Raw genomic sequence first — 27,964 nt, 5'->3', positions numbered from 1 at the left:
ACACACAACTTTGACTGTTGGCTGAAATCAGGATGCACGCACAAGGCAAAGCGGGGTCACCTTTAACTTTAGGGCCCTTCTTCTTGAAGGAACGTAGAGTGTGTGTGTGTGGGGGGGGGGGCTTTTGTTAAGTTTTCAGACCTCCACATGGCCTCTCCCTCTTTTCACGCACACAAAAACAGTTCAGGAGAGGGGGCGGCCCATGGGCGGGGAGTGCAAGCGTACCCTGTCCGGAGGAAGTGTGCGCAGGCTAGTGGAATGTAGTTGCCATTAGCGGGAAGAGGAGCTATCAGCTAGCCTGCTATGCCCAGCTGGAGTTTGGCGGAGATGAAAAAATGCCTCACTTCACGGTGGTACCCGTGAGAGATCGAGCCCAGTCCGGCTACGACAGTCTGGAGGGGATCAACTCGGTGGACTACGGGGATGGCGGACCACCGGATAACCAAGACACTGTCAGCTCTGACGGTAAGTCGCTCAAGTCAAACTTTTTGAATAATTGGGGATACTTGGAGCAGAATTAGCTCAGCATGTCTTCCCCTCTTCTTGAACAGCTGGTTGGATTTTTTTTTCAAGCGCCCTTCCTTTTACAAATACTAGCAGGTTAACGCTCGAGTTTCCTGGGGAAAGCCCAATATTCCAGACCTCATGAACAGTTCACATGCAATAATGTACACGTCAAGCAGTTCATGGTTTTATAGACTTTTTTTTTTTTTTTTTTTTTTTACCATCTTACTCTCTGCCAGAATACACAAATCATTAGATCTGCCAACCCTTGAGCAAGCAACACAAAATTGGGGAAAACATGGCCAATTAATATCCAGTCCAGCAACTTTCCGAGACAGAACTTTTGACTTGTTGATACTCCTTGCAAAACAAATTGATATTGGAAACTGCACCCTTCTCAACTGGTAAATCATTATGAAATAGTATTTGGTATAGAAATGTTGTCTCACCTTTAGAAGTACCTGTGATTATAATAGGTTCAACCATGTTAGGCAAAATACATACAAAATACAGTACTTAAGCTAAAAGTTTGTGTATCCATTTTCAAAGAACTTTGAAAAGCAAAAACATTTTCTTCTTCAACACAAGCAGTTTTCTTGAACATATTATTGAAGACATCCAATCTTAAGTGGTACTGTGAAAACTACAAAACGATACAATTCAAACTATTTACATAAATGAAAAAAAGAACAACGTGGCTACACAGTTGACAATTTCACGAGGTTAAAATAATACAGAAAACTAAAAATACCTCATTGGCTGTTGCCGTAAAACAGGGAATTGAAAGGTCTTCAAGCTGTGAGGTGATCATGAATATCTTTTCGTCTTGTTACTTTTATAATAAAAGGTCTGGAATGACCGCCAAGTCGAGAGTCGTATATCGTCTTTTCAGTTTCCACGTCTTGGGCTCAACTACACGGAAGTACCAACCAGAAATAAAAGCAAGAGCGCATCTTTGAAACAACGCGAGACCATGTACGGAAGAAGAAACACAAATAACTCCAATCATGTGCCACTCATTAGACAATTATGAAAAACAATATTTCCTTATTAACTGTGCGTATACTTTAACGCTCATGAACTCGAGTAGCATGAATATATAATCATTGAATTCAATCAATGAACTCCCTGCACAGTTATGGATATATTTAAAGGGTGCGTTCAGGAGTGCGGTTCTTTGAAAACGGATACATAAACCTTTAGCTTTAAGTATACAAATGTTTAGAGGTTTCAAAACTAGAACCAGAGATAGTTGGGAAGTGCTGAGCGTTACACAAAGTGGGGTTCGCTTGTATGGAAGTGGGAGGGCTGCGTTGAAAGCACCCACCACCAAAAGGCCTCAAGAGGCGCCTGGTAGAAAAGACGGTGCTCTCGTCTTTGTACCAAAGGAACGTTTGCTTTTCCCAAAATGGGCTGCAGCAGATTTCTGCCTCAGCTTGTCACTCACGTGTTTCCACCCTGTTCACACAAGAAAGGGAGGGCTGAGGATCCAAAACAAAGAGAGAGCGGGAGCACGGCAAGAAGAGTATGATTATGTGGGATTCGTACATGGGCTCAAGGAAAGAAAACATTTTATGGAATAAAAGACACACTGGGTGCAGTCTTTGAAATGAATCAGACAGAACCAAAGGCTAAACTTTGTACAAACCCACACACTGACTCCCTTTTTTTTCATTTCGTAACTGAACCGTATGTTCACTGTGACAGACTGAAGATGCATCATAAAAGTTGTAGTAAGCTGGGTAGTAGTAAGTTTGTTAAAAAAAAAAAGAGCAATTCATCCATCCATCCCCTGTACCACTTATCTTCACTAGGGTCACAGGTATGCTTGGGCCTATCCTGGCTAAATTTGGGCAAGAGGGTAGAGTACACCCTTGACTAGTCCTCAACCGTTTACTGGGCACAGAGAGATAAAGGAGTCACATTCACATGTATGGGCAATTAGAGTCTTCTCTTAGTCTACCATGCATGTTTTTGGAATGTGGGGAGAACTCACAGAATATGGAGAAAATCCAAACAAGCACGGGGAGTACATGGGTACTCGACACAAGAAGGCTGGGGCCTGGATTTGAACCTATGACCTTAGAACTGTGAGGAGGATTTGCTAACCAGTCATCCACTGTTCTACAGCCCATAGTTTTAAAACACAGAGGTGACAAAATCAAAATAAAAAAACAAAGTTGTTGCCAGTTCAAGTTTTTCTACATTTCTATTATTATACTTGTAAAGAGTCTTTAAACACATTATACATTGAAGTGCGTTGCGAAAGCACAGCATAAAGTATGAAGACATTTAAAGGCTATTGGATTGCACAAAAATGCAACATGAAACTACCGTTGAAATGTGACGCAGCATAAAAGCTTCTATTCCCACTGAAACAGCGAAGTCAGGATTCTGGGAGTGTTTCGCACTGAGAGCCCTCTTCACTTGTTGCTGTGGTTCCCGGAGCGATGACATCCCAGTTTGCGGGCAGCTGTTTGGATGACTACATGCTGCTGAAAAAGGAAGTGAGACTGGGGAATAAGGAAAATAGGCGCATGCTATTATAAGGTCGTGTAAACCGTTTGCTCGTTGGCCATAGAGATGTACTACAAGAATGTTAACAATGCAAGAGATGTGGTAGAGGACCGCTTCGGTTCGTGGCATAGTGAATGTAGTTGTTTTCAATGTTTTTGTGTGCCTGACATTGGGTTTTACTTGCAGACTTGCAGTTTTCTTTATCTTAGGTAATGTAATTCATGGCAGAAAAATGGACTGAACATGTCAATGTGTTCTCATGATTGTGACTGAGAAAATGTACATCACAATGAAAGCTCGTGCATAATCCGTTGTGGCACACAGGATGAATTTCATTATTTTTTGTATTGGTAATAATGGAAATGTGCATCAATCCATTTTCAATCCTGCTGGTGCTGCATGCAGCCTATCGTGGCTGACTTCAGGCCAAATGCAGACTACACTTTTAACTGGTTGCCAGTCACGGAGGGCATATGGAAAATGGGCAGCACCTTTTCTTGCTGACATTCACAGAGAACTGAAACCATGCTGCCTTCAGTCAAGTCAAGCAAATGTACCTCTACACCATCAGTGACTACCGTTTTTTTCGGACTATAATTCGCAGTTTTTTTTCATAGGTTGCCCGGGGATGCGACTTATTCTCCAGAGCTACTTATATGTGAAATTATTAACATTATTACATCCATCCATTTATTTGAGTTGCTTTTCGGTTCTTTTCACACTGACAACTGTAAGAGGGCTACCTAGGCTCGTTTATCTGTAACATACAGTGAATAAAATAAGTATTTGATCACCATGCTATATTGCAAGTTCTTCCACTGAGAAATCATGGAGGGGTCTGAAGTTTTCATCGTAGGTGCATGTCCACTGTGTGAGAGATAAAACCAAAAAAGAAAAATCCAGACATCAAAATTTATTATTTTTTTTTAACAATTTGTGTGATAAAGTTGCAAATAAGTTCTTGAGCACCTGTCTCTCAGCTAGAATTCTGACCCTCAAAGACCTGTTAGTCCGCCTTTAAAATCCACCTCCGCTCCATGTATTATCCTGAATCAGATGTAGCTGTGTGAGGTCGTTTGCTGCATAAAGACACCTGTTTGCCAATGACCATTTGGATGATACAGAGGAATCATGGGAGAAATATTTGTGGTCAGATGAGACCAAAATGGAACTTTTTGTCATAATTTCACAAACCGTGTTTGGAGGAAGACGAATGATAAGTTCCATTCCAAGAACACCATCCCTACTGTGAAGCATGGGGGTGGGACCATCATACTTTGGGGGTGTTTTTCTGCACATGGGACAGGACGACTGCACTGTATTAAGGACAGGATGTCCGCGGCCATATATTGTGTTTTTTAGTGATTTTTATATAATGTCAACGTACCAGGCACGTTCTCAGTTGTCATGTAATGTAAGCATACCATTCAGCTTGTTGTTGCCTCTATTCTATTTTTATTTTAAAATCTTCATTTAAATTTTAAATGACATGTCTATTCTTGGGGCGGCACGGTCGCTCAGCTGGTAAAGTGTTGCCCTCACAGTTCTGAGGTCCTGGGTTTAAGCCCAGACCCGCCTGTGTGGAGTTTGCATGTTCTCCCCGTGCCTGCATGGGTTTCCTCCGGGCACTCCAGTTTCCTCTCACATTCCAAAAACATCCAACATTAATTGGACACTCTAAATTGCCCCTAGGTGTGATTCTGAGTGCGGCTGTTTGTCTCGATGTGCCCTGCGGCTGGCTGGCAACCAGTTCACGGTGTACCCCGCCTACTGCTGGGATAGGCTCCAACACTCCCTGCGACCCTCGTGAGGATAAGTGGTGAAGAAAATGGATGGATGTCTGTTCTTGGTGTTGGAATTTATCAAATAAATTTCCCCAAAATATTCAAATTTTTACTCCAGTGCGACTTATGTATGTTTGTATCTTTGTTTTTATGGATTTTATGGGTAGTGCAACTTGTACTCCGGAGGGATGTATCGTCCGGAAAACACAGTAGAATGGAAGTACCCAGTCAGCAAGCATACATCGCACCGATGTCCTCCTGCCATCAAAAGTTCCATCCCCTAAATATTAAACTTTGCCCAGATATTACACAGAGATCGTTTTGTTGCTGAAATGTGGCTGAATAAATCGAAAACCACCACACAACATTTGAACGATTCAAGCTGGAACACCAGCCAGGGTACCCTCTTCATGTGGCCGTGCTGTTCAGCTTACATGCGGGTAGCAAAGTCTCTCTGACGCTTATTGTCCTCCATTCACTTGACTCCACAGACTCAGTACTGCATTAACTTGTCGAAGGTGCATTGGAAATCTTATAATGACCACTAAGTGAAACACAAATTGCTTCTGTACATTTTACTATCCCATGTGGAAAAACAATGTTGAGCTTTAAAAATAAGCTAATTTTCTGTTTGTCACGAAGACACAGAATTCAGGTTAGTTTTTATCCTTCAAAAGTGTCAAAAAGTGTGATTGATTTGATGTTGATGACTACTCATTTGTCTTGAGTGACATTAAGTGTAAGATGAAGTTGAATGTATTGTATTTACTATTGGTCAATACCCGATCGGGTTAAAACAGAACATAGTGTCAAAACTGTAGAAATGAAAGGCAAACTGTTTACATAATTAAAGAATGATCACACAATATTGGTCACTCTTGAATTGGATACACATGGGTTTATATTCTGTAGTACTTGTCCTTGAAATCGCAGCCAGCCGGTCAAGCTACCTTAAACGTGTCTAGAGCTTGTAGCCTGCATATGCAGTTTACTCCTGGGATGCTTGTTCTGTTCCTACACTAACTCAGAACTTCATTACTGTGATATCATTGTCATTGACGACATTGCCAATTTAATTAAAAAAAAAAACGGCATACTAGTGATGCAATTAATACAGCTTTTGAACACTTTGTGCAGCTGCGATGCTAAAGTTACTGCCCACACATCTGGGGATTGGCCATCCGAGCCGAACCAAAACAGACCATTCTGAGGCATTTTGAATCTGGTAAGTACAGTGCACAGTTTTCGGCAGCTGCTTGTCAGACATGTAGCAAATGCCGGCCGACGGGGGTTTGGGGATGTGGTATATATGTGTAAAAATAACTCAACAACTATGATATTCATGTTAAAACAACAGCAGCAGCAATAATAATAATCACTAACCTCAATAATGTATTTTTTTTTAATTCACTAACAAATTGTGAAGCGAAATTACGACTATCTGTGGATAAGTGGCTTTAAAACTGGATGGATGGAAGTGAGCTAGTATTAAGCGGTAACTAGCCTGGTATTATGGTGCATTATTTCATACAACACGGTTTATCATCAATGAAATATAGATGTAAAGTATGTACAATATTTTGGAAATAGAGTATCAGCTCGGTGAACTACTGGTTAGCATGTCTGCCTCACAGTCAAAAAAGTTGAGTTCGATTCTCTGTTCAAGCTTTCCTGTGTTGTATTTGCATGTATAGGTACTCTGGGTTTCCCCCAAACCCCAAAACATGCTTTTTAAGTTAGTTGAAGACTGAGTTCTCTGTAGGTGAAAATGTGAACATGAATAGTTGGTTGTCTATAGGTGCTCTTCAAATCACTGGTGACCAGTCAGGGTTGCACCACATTTCTTGCCCTAAACCATCTGGGATAGGTTCAGTCGTGACTGCATTAAGGTCACACTGTAGAAGATGGATTTTATTTTATTTTATTGAGCTCATACAAAGTTGGAAATGATGCAATTTAACGTCATTCTCAGCCTATGAACACAGCTCTGTCGGGCCCAGAAACAGCCCCCTGCTATAACACTGCAGTCATTGTGGCAGAGCTAGCAGATCACTCCCCTACATCCACCACAAAGGGTGGGGCATTTGCAGTTGGATGATGTGACTCTTGGCAACTTCTGTTTATGGTTTCCCACCCCTTTAGGTTTAACTTCACAAGTCTGTTTTGCTTTTTGTTATTTTTTTTTCATGACAACAAAATGGCAAAAAGGTGGCATGGTGGAGGACTGGTTACAGGTATCTATTGTCAATTCTTCAATATGCTTAAAACCTATAGAAGGTTTAAATTATGGTATTCAATGGCCAGCATCGCTCCAAAAGACTACAAATAAGTAAATCAATACAAAAACAAAACGTATAGTTTACACTGTACAAAAAGTATTAATTGAACGTGCAAATATCAAAGGTCAGGTTACATGTGCATAATCAATGTCAGAGAACCAGGGCAAATAAAACATTTATAAATAAGATAGCAAAACGTCAACGCTGCTAAAGTGGCTGGTGTGACCTCGTGTCTGGCGTGTGTGTGTGTGTGTGTGTGTGTGTGTGTGTGTGTGTGTGTTCGGGGGGACATCAGACTTCAGGTTAGCGGAAGACAGAAGAGGTCAAGGGAGCACAGCGTGCATAGAGTTCATCTTCCTGACAGGATGATGAATAAAACTGTTAGTTGGCTAGTCCTGGTCTGGAGACTCTGCAGTCTCCTCCCTGATGGTACCAGACTGAAGAGGCTGTGTGACAAATGGTGTGTCATCCCCCGCTACGTAGAAGGCTTTGCGGGTGAGGAGGGTGGTGTAAATGTCCTACACGTAGGGAAGAGAGGTTTCAATGATTTTCTTAGCTACCCTCACTATGCAATGGAGAGCCAAGTAGCAGGAGGTAAGGTAGGTGTCTTATCACACAGTGATCCAGTTGGTCAAGATGCTCTCTATGGTTCCTCTGTAGAATGCACATGATGTGGGCCAGGGGTTTTCGTTCTTCCAACTTACACAGGAAGTAGAGTTGCTGTTGAGCTTTCTTGGCTAGTGTTGAGGCGTTGCTGATCCAGGAGAGATCCTCTGTGATGTGCACTCCCAGGATCCCTGCACACCCTCTCCACCTCAGCATCATCAATGTTCTGGGGAGAATGCTGGAAGTGCGCTCTCCTGAAGTCATCAAAAAACTTTTTGTTTTTTTCCACGTTCAAGGAGAGATTGTTGTCCACGCATCACCCTGCCAAGCGGCTGAGCTCACTCCTGTAGTCTGTCTCATCCCTTCTGGTGATGAGACCCATCACAGTTGTATTTTTAGGTATTTTTTTTATGAGTGGGAGAAAATTTGGTCACTGTTTAGGGTGCAGTTTCTTTATTTATGTTCACCTGGCTATTATTTGGGACATGGCTTCTACCAGAGAAAAGATGTGTTGTGTTTAAATTAAAGCTCATTATTTAGCGTAGATAGCTAAATTTGGCAGTTTACCTATTATTGGAAGGCGACTGGTGAATAGTAGTAGCAGGAAAGCAAGTATTTACCCAGCGGAGTAGAAACCATATTAAATAGGAAGTGGATTGAGCTAATCTACCTCTCAGTGTTAAACCTTTAATTCAATCATTATAGGGGAAGTTTAGCAGATAAACTTTTCCACTAAGTAGCTGATAGATACTCACATTGTTAAGAGAGTGCAGACTGCAGCGGCAACAAAACATCTTGTTTTGCACCCAGATGTTCTCTTAAAAGAAATCTGTTTTGTAGTAGCTGTGCACTTTTCTCTTTGAAATTGATGTGACAAACTAATATCAACTCTTCTTGCAAACTGATCTGTTTGTGCGTTTGTCAAAGCTCCCACTGAAAATGAGTGTGACTTTTCTGACATTGGGGTGATCAGCAACACTTTTTTTGACAGTCAGTTTTACACGAGAGCTACAATTAAACCCATGACAGGTAAGTTTACTCAATTTGTGCGATGGTTTAAAATACAACATCCCGGGTGTTTACTCTTAAGGTGCTGTTTTGAGAGGCTTCAATTTAACAATATATTTATTGTGAAAGTTATTGTTGTGACAGTATACAAAAGTCCTGCATCATCCCTTCCAAATGAGATTTTATTTGAGTCTTCTCTTAGTTTTACTCATGTTACTGAAAAAAAAAAAATCTATGCATTATTTTCCAACTATTTGTTAATCAACACATGACTCACATGGTGTTTTAATTCACATTGTCCAGCACAAGACTGTTATAAAAAATTGCATGGTCGTCCTGGAAAGGGGATTCTGGGAACCTGGGGTCCCTTCTCAAGATTTCTTCTTTTTGCCCCTTAATTTTTTTTTTTCTTTCAATGCCTGATAGGGTTATAGAGTAGGGTATGTCATCGAGCTTTGTGGAATGTGAGCCTACAATGCCGTTTTAGACTCTTGTGATTAAGGGCTAAACAAATACACTTGACTTCAAATGCACTGAAAAAGAGGAGATTAATTTAGTGGTAGGTTTTTTTTTTAAGCTTAAAAGTCTAGGGACCAATTGCAAAGGAGTCTAATAAAGTATAGTATTGCTATAATATTATAGTTTGTGAAGATTTGAAAGTATGATTTATTCCTCACCTGCACTTAAATGAACCAGATAATGGTACACATTTAATGCAGACTTAAAATTGAGCTTAGATTCAATGCATTGACTACAAATGGACACTAGATGACAGTGCTGTGTTTTTATTTTTAATTCATCTTGCTGCAACTCATTTTGGAAGCATTTTAATGGTGATCCATCACACACATGCTTTTCCTAGTTTTGTCTTCTAGTATGTTATCTCACTGAGACTGAGACACTGGTGCATTCACGTAAGATAACGGGAGGCTCTGTGCTGCATCAGTGAGCACTGTCTCATGGGCTACGTGTTGGATCCGGCCCCGCAGTGGGTGTTGACCCAGGGTGAGCGGGTGTCCTGGATAGTAGTTGGTGATGTGACTGCAGCATGCAGAACATAACTATGCTGAGCCTCAGTGACACCAGTAGCAGCAACACTGCAACACTGAGCACAGGTGAGTGAGGAGAAGACATTTATTGACTACTGGTGCTGCAGGAGATTTTCTAAAACTTTTTTTTTTCCAAGGCTGATACAAAGTTTTATGTAGCTATCATTTAGGGTTAGTACATTTGCATGTATACATTTCTAGGCAGGGTTCGGTTAAATGCCATCCTGTGTGTTACTTCAATTAAATATATCTAGATATAATATTGTGTTTCCTTACATGGTAAGGAACCATATGTTGTAAATGGCAGCTGCACTCCTCACTGTAAGGCTGTACAGCATGCGATTTAGCCCAGCCCATTGTTTAAGAACTGGAATGATAAAAATAGATAGATGTTAAATTTTTAATACATGCACATTAGAAATGTGTTTCATTATTATCAATAATCAATTTCAACTATATGAAGCCAGATGTGCTGCCAGAAAGTTGGGTCTCAGTAAGAACCAAAACTCACAGGTAAAGAATGTTTAGGAACAATACAGGAGCCTATGCTATAGTGGCTTCCGATGAACCCATTTGTAAAGGCAGCTGAAGCATACAGTACAGTCTGGAGAAGTTTGCCTTCAAACCTGACGGGTAGAGGAGTAGTTTAGCTCCAAATAAGAATAGTTTCAGCTTGTATCAGGTTGCTTCAGGTTAGCATGGGCTTCCTAAGAATTGAGCAGTCTGTTTTGCATCTCGGCACAAGCGCTCCTGTGTGGAGTTTAATCTAATTGAAGGTTGGAGTTTACGTGTAAACCCAACCCGATCATGTACTTGGTGGTGTATTTTTCCTGAATCCCCTCAGGTTGGCAGTACTACGTGCTAGTGCTGAAAACCCACAGCTGCACAATACCCTTTCACCCCTTTTGGGATAAAGTTCCTGAACACATAAAATGTAAAAAAAAAAAAGACTGAGACGCAATCATTCATTTTGCATGCCGTTTGCTGTTTGGCTGAACAGTCACTGGTTATGAGTGTTGTTGATGTCATTAGGTAATATTTACTGAGGACCGTGGTTCAAATCCTGGGCCCACCAGTGTGAACTTTGCATGTTCTACCCATGCCTGCGCAGGTTTTTTTCAGGGACGTGGATTTCCTCCCACATTTAAAAAATAATGCACGATGGAAGATTCTAAATTCCCTGTAGGAGTGAATGTGAATGAAAGTGGTTGTTCCTATGTGCCCTGCGATTGGGGGGAAACCAGTTTAGGGGTAGGTGCGGCTCTTGCAAGGGTAACCAGCTCAGAAAATGCATGGATGCATATACATTAACTCTACATGTACAGTATGTTTGCTCCTCTGTGTTTTATGACTCCAGTGTTTGGTTCTCCTCTGTGTTATGTAATTCATTGGTATCCAATCCAGGGTGTACCCTGCTTCTTACCCGAAATCAGTTATTACAGACTCCAGTCCAGCTGTAATGCTATTCAGGACGTGTGCTACACAAAATAGATGGATGATAGTTTTGTTTCGAGGGATAGCCAACTTTATTTCTTTCAATGTAACAACAATTGCAGCTGTAACAATTTGTTCTACATAAAATATGAAATACACTAAAATAATGGTAATAATAATCAAATAAAATATCCTTAAGTAAAAATAAGATTTCCCTGTACAATGAAATTTGGCATATAGCATATATAAATATAGCATATAAGGAGTGTTGCATTTTAGTCAATCTGTTTGCACGTGCTTTCTAAAGCTCTGAGTAGATTGGAAAGATTCAAGATTCTATGGGAGTATGAAAGCGCTACGATCATACATGTCGATGGCCGGGATGCTATAATTCTAATCTCATGATTTCAGCATGCATCCCATGACATCTCTCTTTTAAATGCGAAGCAATTAATGACTGATGTACTGTATGTGTGGAAAATGCCCAAAGCACATGCTTTAAATTACTGACTTTCTAACTTGTATTGTTTGTTTTCAATCACAGGACTTGGCAATCACAAAGAGAACAGCCCGTTCCTCAACAGTCCTGATGAGAAGAAGAAAAATGACTTCTATGACAGGAACCTGGCTTTGTTTGAGGTACTGTACTTTCTGGTTTGTCCATCAACTTCTAATAACAGCAATGATTTTATTTAACTGTTTCCCTCATTCAGGAAGAGCTGGACATTCGACCCAAGGTGTCCTCTCTACTCAGTCGCTTGGTCAGCTACACAAACATCACCCAGGGAGCAAAGGAGCACGAGGAGGAGGAGAGCGCTGAGGCCTCTCGGAGAAAGACTCCCAAGGTCAGTGCAACAGTCCAAAGACGCCTGGTAACATTATTAATCCACTTTGATGGCTTTCCTGGCCAAGTTTTGTATGAACACTCGCTGACAGATTATTCGGCATGATTGGTTTGAATACAGAGGAGCCCCTCATGTCTGAAAGTTAACTCTGGAACAATAAAATGGTCAGCCTTGGACTCAGGCCTAACTCATGGACACTAGGGGTGATAACGATATCTATAGCTCATGATTCAGTTTTATCACGACAGTCATCTAATGGTACAATAATTATCGTGAAATTGTGAGCGATCATGGTATTGCAAGAAGGCTCATATGTTGTTGCAGTATGTTTCACGGTACAGATGGTGCAAAAAGACAAGATTTCATTTTTGGAAATACTGTAATGTATTGGCAGAGGGACATGTTGTGATGAGGCGTTAGAATCGTTATTTTTTCTGTCTGTTCTTTCACCCGCGACTTTGGACTTGAGAAAAAAACTCACTAGTATACCACTAAAAAGTCCTGCTGTTACAATCTTCTGAAATAATTTGGCGGCACTTGTCTGCCAAGCGGCGCAATGGTGGAGGCCCCAGAGTGCAGGCTATTGGGGCTCCCCTGTAGTGGCTGCTGACAGCCGGGATGCAGCTTTGCAAAGTGGAGGTGCACTAGATACCGATGCCAACCCGTGGATTAGTGCTTGCTGGGACGAAGGCCAGGGCGAACAGCAAAGTGCCTCACGGCCAATCGATTGCGACGCGACACTCGGACCATCATAGTGGCTACCCTGAAGCTTTGGGAGGGACTCTGTGTGGGGGTGTTTTTTTTTTTCCTGATTCCCTCCCAATGCAACCTTTTGATCTTGTGGGCCAGTCAGCCAATCAGTGTATTACAACGATATCAGGGCACTTTGCAATTTTGTGGTATTGTGAATATGTTACATCCTTAATGCAGTCACTCACATTTGTGTGGTCAGTTATGCCCACAGATATAAAGTTGCAGGTGTGATTAGGGATGGAATCTCAAGACCTTAAAATAAATTTACTGAGTTGTTATACCCGAGTATGTAATTGTTACCTAATACCATAATTATAATTTGACACTGCACAGACTGAGACAGACATTTTTAAAGAGGTCAATAGACATTAATTTTCAAAACTAAATATTCATATAATCAAATCATTTTATTTCATCATTATGTATTGTTATAATGTCATGTAATTTACGGCGCTATCTATTGCCAATCCATTGATGAAAGCTAGCAGTAGATGATCTATATCTTCCTAAAGCATGGAGAGGGGAAAAGTTTTCAACTTCAAGATAACGCATACCATGGGGGAAAATGACCATCTGCATTTAGATAGGACAAACTAGTCTAACATTAGAACATAGATCAAGTCAAAGTAAATCACAATCTCATATTTATTATCGTTAGATACTGAAACATTACCTGTGTTATATACCAGAAATGTTTTCAATGTAACTCAGGGGTGCCCAGATTCCCCCACCCCAAAAAATCTACTTTTCAAGCAACCAGCCTCTCGCAATCGACCGCCGGGGCAGTGGGCGCGTTTGGGTGGGAGGGAGGGGGTGCATACGAGCATCGCTCCAACTGCCATGAATAGGAGGCTGGCCTGCTAGAACGCGCCTTTATGTGCGTGCGCTCGACTTATTGGCCACACCTGAATCAGGCGACAAGCTGGATGATAGTCTTAACATCTTTTTTTTTTTGGGCATGCCATCACACGATCAACCAAAACTGCCTTGCGATCGACGCATTGAGCACCCCTGGTGCAACTGAATTTCCTTTGACATGGCTCATGATGTTGATGACATTCGACGTAAATGTACGTGAAGCAGCTCGAAACATGTGCTTTTGGCATCACTTCCGTACATGCTCAGTACGGTTAACTTGCATTTCCGGTTTCCGGGTATACTGATTGTCTAGGAGCAGACTACACAAAATGAGCGACGTCTTTCAATATCAAATTTTTCTATTCGTAACAAATTTTATGCGCGTGATTTTTCGTGCTCGACTGTGGAGATTCATGAGCGCAATGGCGTGCGGGTGCGAATTCGCTCGTCAAATGTGAGTGACTATATGGACACACATTATTTAAGTGTAATAAGAAGTTAGGCTAGAACTTAAGGTAACATGGTTAAAAGTAATGTAGTTTTAATTACACATGACAGACAAGGGTAGTGTGACAAAGGGGCATTAGGAGATTCTAGTATTCATCAAGATCATGGAAGCACAATATTTTTGTGGCACTTTTGGCTGCTTAAAGGGCATGTTTGGATGCTCAGAAGTTACTTTTTCCCGCTCCTTGGATACTTTTTACTGCGCACATTGTGGGGGACAGGGTAAAAAAGCGGCACACGGGTTAAAAAATAGGAGGGCACGTCCCTCCCAGCTACCCCTGTTCTTCCACCTCTGCCCAGTGCAGCTGTGCATGCAGTATGTCACTTGTTTTTCCATCCATCCATTTTCTGAGCCGCTTTTCATCATTAATGTTGTGGGCATGTTGGAGCCTATCCCGGCTTTCTTCGGGCAGGCTTCATTCAGTATTGTTTCTAATCCCGACGATAATCTGATTCATATTTTCCTGTGGTTCTGAATGTGCAAATGTGATATTAACACTGCTGGCATGTTTTCTATAGTCTCATTTAGTTTATTTGCAGCACTAATTTTATCAACTATAGATGTCTCTTTGGTGTGCTATATTTATTCATTAATATGTCTTTTAAAAACGTATGCAAGTATTTGTTCATTCTTGGCTCTTAATTTTTTTGTACCTGATAATTAATTTTTTGTTTGATTCAACGTAGATTCTGAATAGCTCATAGATCTATTTTGTATGTGCCTTACAATTGGCTGGCAACCATTTCAGCATATACCACCGCTTCTTGCCCAAAAGTCAGATGGGATAAGATCACCTGAGACACTAATGTGGTCAAAGCAGTTTAGAAAATGGTTGAGTAATGGATGGATAGGTTCACTGTTCATGAAAGCTGTAACATGCTGCACTGACCTTTTAAAGAGTACACTAATCAATACTGTTTCCTGAATTGCTCAATAATCACCCCTCTCTCTCTCTCTCTCGCTCTCTCTCTCTCTCTCTCTCTCTCTCTCTCTCTCTCTCTGTCTCTCTGTCACTGCCTCTGCCTCCCCAGTCCCCCAACATGGGCACTCTGATGGGCGTCTACTTGCCGTGCCTACAAAACATTTTCGGGGTCATCCTCTTCCTGCGGCTGACGTGGATTGTTGGGGTGGCCGGCATCATGCAGTCCTTGCTGATTGTCATCATGTGTTGCACCTGTGTTAGTACACACACATGCACAAAGGCACACACACAAGCACAAGAAGTAGGCTAATATGCTGGGTCAGCATTTCCTCTAATGTGGGTCATGGGCCCTTTCCTACTGGGTACCAGTCAATAGAACCTACTCACCGGATACAACATTAGGTACGCCTGCCCAATACAAGAGGTATATTAAAAATTCCACTTTTACCAAGATAATACAAAGAGCACGAGATAGGTAATACTTCAACAATTCTCTGTATTGATTGTGGTGTAATATAAAAAAATGCCACTTTTGCTTGGATTTCTGCAGAAGCGTACCACCATTGCCCACCACTGCCTTACATAATCAATGTTGTAGTTGTATGTATTTCCAGGACACACCATTAAAATATTGATTATTTCAAGTGGGATTATGCTCAGCCATTTGGAAAACGATGTGCCCGAGCATCACTTTGATGGGTGGATGTTGGCGTGCCAGACGGATGTTCCATGGCAACATCTGGGCCAAGCATTTTTTAATGCAATGTCCCTGTCCTTTTTGCAGACCATGCTCACAGCCATATCGATGAGTGCCATTGCAACAAATGGTGTTGTTCCAGGTAACGTATGAATCACTGTGGCCACAGATAAGATTACCAAAAAATTACATAAAACTGTTCCGAAGCATGTGGATTAGTGGATTGTGACAGTGTTTCCTCTTTTTAGCTGGTGGGGCCTATTTTATGATCTCGCGATCTCTGGGTCCAGAATTTGGTGGAGCTGTTGGGCTGTGCTTCTACCTGGGCACCACCTTTGCCTCCGCCATGTACATCCTTGGAGCCATTGAAATATTTTTGGTTAGTTTTTTGGATAGAAGAACCACATTTGATTATGTTAGAAAATTAACATTTGTTGAAGTTAAAAATGCCAGCATACTTTTCTGTGAAGAATCATTTGCTCAAATAGTGGCCTCAGCTGTGGGAGACATCATATCATCTACATCATCCACATAGATAAATCAGTGTCTCGCCTCAATGACACATCCCTCTTTTCTCCTTTGGGAGAAATAAAATATCCTGAAGTGACTGTAACCTTTCCTATGATTGACATGTGATGTGTTTAGTAGTTGTCAGTGCAGGGCAGAGCTGGCACCTGTAAAGCTGAATTTTGCAATGAAGTTTGAAGAGAATTATTTCCTGTACGGAGAACATGTAAACAAGATTTTATGTTAATTATTATGATTAAAAACCTCTTGCAAAAGCTCCTGGCTATGTATGAGGCATCACAGTAAATTAATCGGGTAAATAATATAATAATGTATCACAAACAAAAATAAAATGTTTTATGATCTAATCTAAAGTATGGTGAATTTTCTTTTGAAACAATTTTAAAAATATAATAGTCAACATAATGAATTATATATAATAGTCAAGTATTTTAAAGTTATTATATAATTCACATCGCTTTCCCATCATTTTCATTTAGATATACTTATTAATGCTGAAATATAACTTAAATTAATTGTTCTATGTATTTGTAAATCCATCGATCCATTATCCAAGCTGCTTATTCTTACAAGGGTGCAGGAGCCAATCCTAGCTGTCATCGGGCAGGAGGATCCGGGATTTGAATCCCGGTTCTTAGAACTGTGAGGCCGAGGGCAAATATATATTTAATGTCACAAAATATAATGATGATGATAATGGTACATTTAGAGGTTATGAATAAATATATTGAATGTAAACAATAGGTGGTCAAATATTAAACGTTTTTGGAATATATTAATTTTATCACAATATTTGATGACTGGAAAATAAATCTTCATAAAGTATCAAAACCTGTCTAGCATATTAGTTATATGTAAATTTAAAAAGTCAATCTACATTATTTTTGTATTTTTTTTTTTTCCACTTAGAAATATCTGGTACCCCAGGCTGCCATCTTTCATGCAGCAGATCACCACAGCACTGACAGCGCAGTGCTGAACAACATGCGCGTCTACGGCACCATCTGCCTCAGTCTCATGGCCGTGGTGGTTTTTGTGGGTGTCAAATATGTCAACAAGCTAGCCTCGCTATTCCTGGCCTGCGTCATTATCTCAATTGTCTCAATCTATGCCGGCGCAATCAAGTCTGTCTCTCATCCACCAGAGTTCCCGTAAGTCTTTGTAGAACATTCGGCATGGCCGCAATGCACCATCTGAGAGCTGTTTTGAAGTATTTTGGTTAACTTATTTCACTGTTTTCCATCATTCCATTAGTATCTGCATGCTCGGCAACAGGACCTTGGTTAGAGATCGTTTTGATGTGTGTGCAAAGGCCGTAACCAATGGCAACATCACAGTTCCCAGTCAGTTGTGGGACATGTTCTGCCTTCCGGGGAACATGAGCAGTGCACAGTGTGATGACTACTTCCTCCAGAATAATGTCACAGAGATCCAGGGCATTCCTGGGTTGGCAAGTGGAATATTTCGAGGTATACCCAAAGTTGCCACAGTGCAGTGTACAAGTGTGAAAAGTTCATTCTAAAATGTATAAACAATGGTTTGGAAAATGTATGTTTCATGTATACCGAATGTTAGTTGTGTTAGTTTTATGTCACCATGTTTTATTGATAAAACATTCTACGTTAAATTTGACAAGTCATGATTATCTAATTTCAGTCTCCCTGGATCATGGAAATTGTTTACACATATTCCAAGAGAAAAAAACAAAACACAAGCTCATATTGGATCCTTTAATGGTGAATGAAAATCTCAATTAGGTCTTCCATGACACAGCTTGAATTCAGAAGTCTTAACTTTAGAGCCATATTTGTCCAGAAAATTTTGCTCAGATTCCCATTTTGTACAACCCCAGGGTTGCTTGCACCCACACATATTTTGTGAATGTACTATTAAATCAAGATTCATATATTACTCACTGAGGGGGAAAAAACATCACTCTGACCCAGATCATCAAAAAAATGTTACTGGTCCTTCCTTGAACGCATTTGTCCCTGCTAACATTCGATCATGAGAACAAAATCTGCTTGGGTGAGGTAATTTAAAAAAGCGGTATTCTGCTTCTATTAGATAACATGTGGGGCGACTACCTGCAGAAAGGGGAGATCCTCGAGAAGCAGGGACTAGAGTCTGTGGGCTCCCATGGCACCTTGGAGAACTTTGGCATGTATGTGTCCGCAGACATCGCCACGTCCTTCACGCTGCTGGTGGGCATCTTCTTCCCATCAGCCACAGGTAAGACAATGTCATAAACGGGTTACGATCTGAGTTCCCATCTCTGCAGGTGGTATCAATACAATGAGAGACTGGATCACGTTGTGTTTGTAAGAGAATTTTCCTATGACTAGAGTAGGTAGGATGTGAATTTTAACATTCACCGCTCGTTTCTCCCATTCAGTTGTTATCCATTCATCCATGTTTTGAACTGCTTATCCTCACAAGGATCGTGGGAATGATGGAGTCTATCCCAACTAACTTCGGGCTGGAGGCGGGGTACACCCTGGACTCGTTGCCAACTAATTGGACACCACATATAAAAACAACTATTCACACCTCTGGGCAATTTAGGTTCTTCACTTAACCTAGCCTGCATATTTTTGGCACGGGGAGAACAAGCAAACCCCACACAAGCGCGGCCAGGATTTGAACTCCACTTCTCAGAACTGTGAGACCCACCAGTCGTCTACCATGCAGACCCATCCAGTTGTATTTTACGATAATGTCGCTGTCCAACAAATATTGTAAACATTTAATATTTTAATATGTAATTATATGAATATGGGATGATATGTCGCTGTTGCTTGAAGCACTCACAGTTAAAGCAAAATTCCACTTTACCGACTGTTTAAAAGTCAAATGCAAAGGCTATTAAATACCAGATTGAAAAATCATGCTTGGTGGCATAAATACATATTACGAAGTAGGGGCTCTTACACACAGCAAGGTATTTTCACCACACCTTTTGCTGGATCTGGTAGATCAATGCCCCAGTTGCATGGCTATTGTTAGCTCATATATGTACTATTGGGATTTCATATGATTACTGTAAAATACAAATACATTGAACATTAAGAATAATCTTTACATTGTCGTTTTGAAGGCATCATGGCAGGCTCCAACAGATCTGGAGATCTCCGAGACGCTCAAAAGTCCATCCCTATTGGAACCATTTTAGCTATTACCACCACTACTCTTGTCTGTATCCTTATTTTGGTGACTATATCAAGTCAAACGTTTTGGTTGTAAATTCTTCAGCTGTGATCATAGTACCTTGACTTTTTGTTCTAAGATCTAAGTTCTGTTATCCTATTTGGGGCTTGTGTTGAAGGGGTGGTCCTCAGAGACAAGTAAGTCCATTTGAATCCTAATGCGAGCAGTCACTGAATTTATCATGTTCTATTGTGCATTTTTTTAAACACACACAGTATGTACTTTCAGATTTGGTGATGCAGTTAGGAAGAATTTGGTGGTTGGAACTCTGTCTTGGCCGTCCCCTTGGGTCATTGTCATCGGGTCATTCTTCTCTACGGTGGGAGCTGGTCTGCAGACGCTCACTGGAGCTCCTAGACTTCTCCAGGCCATCGCCAAGGACAATATCATCCCTTTCCTCAGAGTGAGGCATTTCCTCATTGTGGATTATAAATTTATTGCTAGAAGTCTTAGAACCTGCCAGAGAATCCATGCAGGATATTTGATTTTTTGATTATTTGTCTTGGTTTCAGGTGTTTGGACATGGGAAGACAAATGGTGAGCCAACATGGGCCTTATTGCTGACTGGCCTCATAGCTGAACTTGGTATCTTGATTGCCTCCTTGGATATGGTGGCTCCAATCCTTTCCATGTAAGTTGACTTGCAGATGTATTTCCTTTGTACTGTAGATCCCACCAATAATAATGATAATAAAATGAATCTAACATGAAAGCTGTTGAAAAAAAAAAAAAAAAATCAAACCATAAAGATGAATACTTTACAATGGTATGCACGTTGGGTGATACGGTTTCCTTTCTTTCCTGTTGGTGGCAGTAATGTTCATTAAAATGTGGATGGCAACTGGCACTCTGGGCTTTTTTCACTTTTATGCCATTCGCTGTTTCTGGTGGGTCACTACCCCATTAAACCCCAATAAAGGCGCACTGTTGCAGTGATAAAAGTAGTGTGAGACAAGTCCAAACTATGCAGCCATGTCAATTAAAATACCATCATTTTTATTTTAGAAATGACAGAATCGTAGTGTTTTGCCTGTATTATTATGTATTTGTGTTGTCCCCCCCCCCAGGTTTTTCCTTATGTGCTATCTCTTTGTTAACCTTGCCTGCGCCGTGCAAACGCTGCTGCGCACCCCAAATTGGAGGCCGAGGTTCAGATATTATCACTGGTGAGAACAACTTCAAACTGTTTCATTTCACTTGTAAAGCTTGATAGGGATTTTGTGATATCATGTATAGCGATATTTGATCAAATGAGCGTGATTTGGCCAATAAGGTTGCCTGTACAAGACTCAATGTATTCTTTATCATGCTTCCTAAAAGGACTCTATCCTTCCTTGGAATGAGCATGTGCTTGGCCCTGATGTTCATCTCCTCCTGGTATTATGCTATTGTTGCCATGGGGATTGCTGGGATGATCTATAAATACATAGAGTACCAGGGGTATGTCCAAAGTTTGAGTGGATCTTATGTCCTCTATACTGCTAGAATGAAAGTAAGGCTTGTCGTTTTCTTCTCGTACAAACAAAAACAGAGCGGAAAAGGAGTGGGGGGATGGCATCCGAGGACTATCCCTTAGTGGTGCACGCTATGCTCTGTTAAGGCTAGAAGTCGGACCCCCTCACACTAAGAATTGGAGGTACAGCTATGCTTGTCTTCCCATTATTTATTAGTTGATCTACATAAGACCCAATATTCTTGGTACAAAAGTAATTATGACCCTCATGACTATGCCTAACAGACCTCAGTTGTTAGTTCTGTCAAAGCTGGATGAAGACCTCCATATCAAATATCCTCGACTGCTGACCTTTGCCTCTCAGCTTAAGGCAGGAAAGGGCCTGACCATAGTAGGATCTGTCATCCAGGGAAATTTCTTGGAGAGTTACGGGGAACTGCAAGCAGCGGAACAGGTAAATGAAAGGAATGATTTCTCAAAACTTTCACTGTGTATGAATTAAACTGTGCGCATGATAAAAGACGCATTAACTTATCAAGATTGATTGATTTATCCTACCAGACCATCAAGAACATGATGGACATTGAGAGGGTCAAGGGTTTCTGCCAAGTGGTGGTGGCGACCAAGGTGAGGGAGGGCATTGTTCACCTGATCCAGTCCTGTGGGCTTGGGGGGATGAAGCACAACACGGTGATGATGGGATGGCCATATGGCTGGAGGCAAAGTGAGGACCCTCGAGCCTGGAAGACATTTATTAGTAAGGCCCTGAAACACAGTTGCATTTTTGCTCCTAGAAATCCAATTTATCCTTGGTTCCCTTGGTGGGAAACAAGAATTTTTCTGTCTTTATCTCAATCAAGACTACTCAGATAACTTTAAAGTCAAACGTTGCATTCCTAGTTTTTCTTCTCAGTGCTTGAGCAATTGAAATTCTCTTCTCTTCAAAGATTTCTTACTTTCATCAGAACAACAAGCCTGTTGACTTTTAGATTGTATCATAACAAATTAAACAAGTTCAAAAATTATACTGTACTTCCAGCCTCAGCTTTGTTAGCGACATACTAGATGGTTTTCATATTCAAACTTTTAGCCTTTTAACCACTTTGGGCACGTACACACATAGTCACTGAGTAGTACGCAAGCAACTGCCCTTTTTGTCTGAACCAAAAAAAGGTCCTTTTTGCTGCAGCCCATTTTTTTCTTCGTTCATTAATATTTAGTCCTTGGGAGAATTACATACATGATCCCGCCTTCCATTTAGTTTTTATATCCACTGTACCTTCCCTTCAACTCCTCTGTTAATAGTTGTGTTATTGACAAATAAATACATACTGTTTATTACTGTTTTTCTTAATTGTATCATTTTGCGTTACGTGTTTTTTTGTGGATAGAGCATCTGCCTCTAAAATGTCTGTGCACATTCCTGCTATTCATTCATTATATAGTGTGTACTGTGCCTGTCAAAGAAGCAAAGCCATTGATTTATTTTCAAAGCACATCCAACACAAGATGGCAAAGATATTGTATCTTTGTGCTTTTTGATGGGTATATGATCAAGATTGCTAAGGTCCATTGCAAGGTTCTGTTTTTTTTCTGTTTAATTATGAGGTTGCTCTTGAATTATGAACTGTGAAGTAAATATCATGGGATCATTGCTGCCTGACATGAACGTGACGATGTTATCCATCCTCATGTCCTGGGCCGCTATGATTCAATTAAGCCCTAAATAGCATTCATGTTCGCATATCTACACAGACACGGTCCGATGCACCACAGCAGCCCACCTGGCTCTAATGGTGCCCAAAAATGTGTCGTTCTACCCGAGCAACCATGAGCGCTTTACTGACGGCAACATTGACGTATGGTGGATTGTCCACGATGGTGGGATGCTTATGCTGCTGCCTTTCCTGCTCAAGCAACATAAAGTACAAGAACACAAATCATATCAATAATGCTACTTGAAGTGAAGTTTAGTTAATAAGTTCTCGATTCGTGTTTTTTTTTTTTTTTTTTTTTTTGTAGGTGTGGAGACGATGTAGAATGCGTATCTTCACGGTAGCCCAGATGGATGACAATAGCATTCAGATGAAGAAGGATCTAGCAACATTCCTTTACCAGCTGAGGATAGAGGCTGAAGTGGAAGTAGTGGAAATGGTAAGACTTGATTGATGCAGTTTTGATTAATATGCGGTATGTGTGTCAGTTTTATTTGGAACCTATTGTAATTTTGTGACTGTAATTCACATTATTCGATAGTAGGAGGAACTTTATCTCCATTGATTAATTGGGATAGGGAATTAGGAAGGTAGGTGGATGGTTGGTTGTTTGGTCGGTCAGTTAGTTGGTTAGTTGGTTGGTTGGTTGAATGGTTGGTCAGTATGTTAAGTTTGTGGGTGGCTGGTAAGATAGTTGCATAGGTCGTTGGTTGATTGGTCAGTTTGTTAGTGAGTTGGTTGGTTGGGTAGTTTATTCGGTTTACTTGATTAGGTGGGTGGGTGGATGGGGACTTAGGTTGTGAGGAGGGATTGGTGTATAGTTGGCTTTTCAGTGGGTTCCTTGGTCAATAAGTGGTTGGGTAGGTGGGTGGTTGAGAAGATCGGCAAGTAGGCTGTTTGGTGGTGTGGGCAAGTGGGTGGTAAAGTAAGTAGGGAGATAGGTTGATGGTTTCCAGTTTAGGTGGGCAAGTGGGCAGTTGATTAGGTCTTCAGCTAGTTTGTTTGTTCACTTGCTTTGTAGGTTAGGTTTGTTGGATAGGTGGTTAGTTAGGTAGGTGGTTGGTTGCTTGGTGGCATGGGTAGATAGATGGGTGAGGAGTTTGATAGGTTGTTAGTTAATGTGTTAGATGGGTGGGTGGTGGGTTGGTTCATTGGTTGGTTGGTAAATCAGTTGGTCATTAGGTTCAGTTGGTAGGATGGTTAGGTATAGGTAGGTGGTTGGCTCTTGCCAGGTCTTATCTGGATCTGATCTGTAACACTGTAGTGGTCAATTTTTACACGAGTTTTCAAAATGTCATTTGACATTATCTTCGTTCAGTGGCCACAACATCACGGCCACCCGAAGAGCTAATGAGATCCAATATAGTAAGAGTCATGACAAAAGGCCTGCATTTAGAGAGACAACGATTTTGACTTTTGATCGATACGATGGATTTACGAATGTACTTATGTATTTCAGCATGACAGTGACATCTCTGCATACACTTATGAGCGTACTCTGATGATGGAGCAGAGATCTCAAATGCTGAGGCAAATGAGACTTTCCGGCGCAGAGAAGCAGAGAGAGGTAATGCACACACAGAAGTGTTGTCAAGATGCGCAGGTCTGGAATCCTTCTATCCTTTATCCTCAAAGGCCCAACTTGTTAAGGACAGACACTTGCTGGTACGAATGGGAAGTTTGTATTCAGACGAGGAGGAGGACACGTTGGACAGTCCTTTGCCAGGGAATATTCAGATGACTTGGACGAAGGAAAAGTCTGAGGCTGAAAGAAAGATCACAAACAATGCACCCGAAAACTTCAGAGAACTCATGAGCCTCAAACCGTGAGTTAGTTTCTCAACATTAAATGAATTATGATGTGTGATGAAGATGGTCAAGGGATGTCAATCGCAGTATTGCAAATCTGAATGTAAGCGGCAAGGTTGAAAACCCGTATTTAATTTTCTTGACCTTCAATCCGTCAGGCAGCACTGTTAAAAAAAAACTGCTTTATCGTGTCATTAAATTCCCATGTGGGCTGAGGAAAACTTCATAAACTATTGTCAATTAACATAGTCACTACATCTACATATGCAACTTAAAACTCTACCATGAAAGGCAATAGCCATATAGAGCTCGTGCACCTACGTCATTGAAGTCAGGTGACTGACCATATTGACGGTCGAACAGAGCATTTTTCAATGCTAAGTCGGTTGGAGACGGCACAAAAATATTTCTTATAGCGTAATGCCCAGAGTTTTGTCCTATACCGTTAAACATTTAGAAGGTGATAATAAACGAAGATACGTGGAAAAATGAGAGACACTTGGCATAGAGAACTCATTCAATGGCGAAGTCTATGTTTTTGCTGAAAAGAAAGTGGAGAGTTAACTGGATACACACATGTATCTGGTGAGTAAGTCGGTGAGATTTACACGGAAGAGTTTCAAAGCGTAGAAAAGTCTGGACGCATACAAATACTTTGTTGCCCGATCTGTTCTCAATCAAGAATAAATCCACATAGTGATGAAGCCACTCAGGTTTTTTCAATACAAATATTTAAATAGCAATATTTAAATAAATGACCCCTGGTTTTACACAAACTCGCATTCATTAACTATGATTGGAAAAACAAAGGTAAACCTCTCCTTGACAGATGTTTTTTTTTAAATATGCATTGTTCTCAAATGAGTCCAATGCATATTTAAAAAAAAGTCTTTAAAAATGTCTTTTTCAGGGGCATCCCTGATTATTTACAAGCCACATCCTTACTGTGTTAGTAGACCGTGGCTTCAAAATAAAGGGGTGCATGTACTAGACTGGCCATGCTGGCAGTCCAGGTAGGTAAGTGGGTTGACCGACAATAAAGACTGCAGACTGTTGAGAAACAGAAGTTATACATCAAGAAAAAATGGGAAAGAATTCCACCTAAAAAGTTTCAACAATTAGTGGCCTCAGTTCACAAACACTTGTTAAAAAGAGAGGTGATTTAACACATTGGTAAAATGTCCCTGTGGCAGTTCTTTTAATGTTGTGCTCATTAAATTCAATTGATCAGTTTGAAAATTAAATGTTTTTCTTTGTAGAGTAAATAGTGCAATAGTGCAAAGTGATTGCAATGGTAACAACCTTTCCTAAATGTTTAGGACCACAAACCCTTTCAAAATCTATATAGAGTTGTGATCCCTCAATACAACAAATAACCGCCCTGCCAACAATCCAAATCCTTTTCAGAATAGCCTACATCCCCGCACCACAAACACGTCTTCCACCATCCCCAACCCAAACCACCCATAAAATCCTAACAAAACTAGATGAGAGTAGATTTCAAAACAAAGCCTTTTAGGCATGTAGGAATCTTGGTCGTACATCTGACAATAAATGTCAGCTTTATTGATACCATGTCTGTGTGTGCGTTGTGGAAACCATCCAATCCGACACATTGTGGCACAAGTCATGGTGAAGATAAGTTACGTCCACCTAATGGTGCTACCCTAATTTTTTTTTCCTTGTGAAGTTTCTGTTTGATGTTCAGTGTTTATTTGTTATAAGTGGACAAAGCACCCAGTGATTAATGGAGGCTATTTGTGGAAATAAATTCTATATATTATTCAATGTCCAAACCTCATGTATCCAATCCATTTTGTACTCCAGGGACCAGTCCAACGTGCGGCGCATGCACACAGCCGTGAAGCTGAACGAGGTGATCGTCAATAGGTCTCACGATGCTCGGCTGGTGCTCCTCAACATGCCGGGACCACCTCGCGACACAGACGGAGACGAAAACTGTATCCTTTTGCTACCGTGACAACATACACGGAATCTGGGCATTTTTGTTGTTGTCGTTGTTTCCTTCACTCCTCCCGCACCCTTCAGATATGGAGTTTCTGGAAGTGCTGACCGAAGGTTTGGAAAGAGTGCTGCTAGTCCGAGGCGGTGGGCGTGAGGTCATTACCATCTACTCTTGACCAAACAACAAACCATGGAGGTCCTCCCACATTCCACCAAAAGGCTTTACCTTCTCTAAGATCGCATTAGAATTCTGTGTCTTCATATACTGCAAGATCATGATCAGACCTTTTATTTAGAGCAAGTGTAGGGAACCTTTTTCCCATCTAGGATCATTTCAGTCCTTTGAGATCCACATGGCCCATAGAATGTCGGTTACCTTCTCTCATGCAGTAGACAATATATAGAGCTGCAGTACTGCCTGTATAGTGTACACAAAGACAAAGAGGATTTAGATTTTTTTTTTTTTCCTTGGAAGGGCGGCACTTTATTTATTTATTTATTTGACACTTAATTTTTCTCCTTTATAAGGCAAGGTACTTTGTTGCCTGCTATAGAGCAACACAACATTTTAGTGTTGAGCTGTGCATGCAGAAGATGATTGCTTTGTCTGTTTTTTTAAAACTGATTTTTCTATTGTTTGTACATTTCTTTTTCTGTAAAAGTTTTTTTTTTTTTCTAACAGGATGAGCAGAATTTATGTAGGGAACCACCGGGTATTCCTCTTACTGAAAGAATAGTGTGTTTTAAAGCGATTACAAACATGTTGTCCAATGACAGAACAATGCTGAGATTTTTGAAGTGGATGTTTCGTGTCAATTCAGTTTAGAAAATTAATTAAATCGAATAGATTTGTATTAGTTCAGTAATTGTAGTTTTCATTTTTTTGTTGTTTTCCCCCAAAGCGGAATTGGTAGGTACCAAGGTTGAAAAATACGCACAATGGTAGCCACTATTACATTCTAAATTAATGATGCCAAGGACTTTAGTACTACTTTAATAGTATTTCGGTGATTTTTTTTTTTTTCTTTTCACGAAACTTCCCACATATAAAAAAGTGAATTTCTGTGACTTGATGTCCTATAATAAATAATTTTATTGCAAAAGTCTTATTCTTGCGCACTGATGTTTTGTGCTTCTTCTTTTAGATATTTTATTTTGGTACAAAAAATACCAAGAAGCTATTACTCTATATTTATTCATATCTAATGGATGGATGGAAGGAAAGTTTTTTTTTTTTTTCTTTTTATGTACTTTGAACCTTCCGCAGCTGGTGACGGATGTTTGGTTCAGTCTTTCAAAAGTTAATATTTTTAATTTCTGTTTAAAAAAAAAAACTCACTTTTTAGACCTTTTCCAGTCTATCTTGAACTGTACATTTTTTAAACATTTTTTCTTTCTTTTTAAAATGCTTTTGATCATGTAAAGCACATTAAGTTGCCTTGTGGATGAAATGTGCTACATTAATACATTTGCTTTCCTTTTACAGTTGCATTACTAGCTGTTTATTTGCACTCTGTTTTATA

At 40.5% G+C, this 27,964-nt stretch overlaps 1 protein-coding gene across 1 annotated transcript; it reads left to right on the top strand.

Annotated features, from left to right (window-relative positions):
• The first annotated feature begins 164 nt into the window (after positions 1-164).
• slc12a4 (solute carrier family 12 member 4) lies at positions 165-27,550 on the top strand. The gene is made up of 24 exons (XM_061814636.1): positions 165-465; positions 11,726-11,820; positions 11,895-12,026; positions 15,177-15,323; positions 15,852-15,906; positions 16,013-16,143; positions 17,202-17,443; positions 17,547-17,761; positions 18,360-18,524; positions 19,390-19,488; positions 19,579-19,636; positions 19,728-19,902; positions 20,012-20,130; positions 20,567-20,665; positions 20,820-20,939; positions 21,031-21,135; positions 21,238-21,406; positions 21,514-21,709; positions 22,708-22,877; positions 22,975-23,106; positions 24,127-24,234; positions 24,303-24,493; positions 26,304-26,437; positions 26,526-27,550. Exons 1-24 carry the CDS (start codon positions 336-338, stop codon positions 26,615-26,617), a joined length of 3,279 nt encoding a protein of 1,092 aa, XP_061670620.1. The 5' UTR covers positions 165-335; the 3' UTR covers positions 26,618-27,550.
• Positions 27,551-27,964: the final 414 nt, after the last annotated feature.

The sequence above is a fragment of the Syngnathoides biaculeatus genome, chromosome 3 (genome assembly GCF_019802595.1).
Source record: "Syngnathoides biaculeatus isolate LvHL_M chromosome 3, ASM1980259v1, whole genome shotgun sequence".
Classification (NCBI taxonomy): Eukaryota; Metazoa; Chordata; class Actinopteri; order Syngnathiformes; family Syngnathidae; genus Syngnathoides; species Syngnathoides biaculeatus.
Note: the sequence above shows the minus strand (reverse complement) of the source record. Positions and strands in the feature narration are given on the sequence as shown.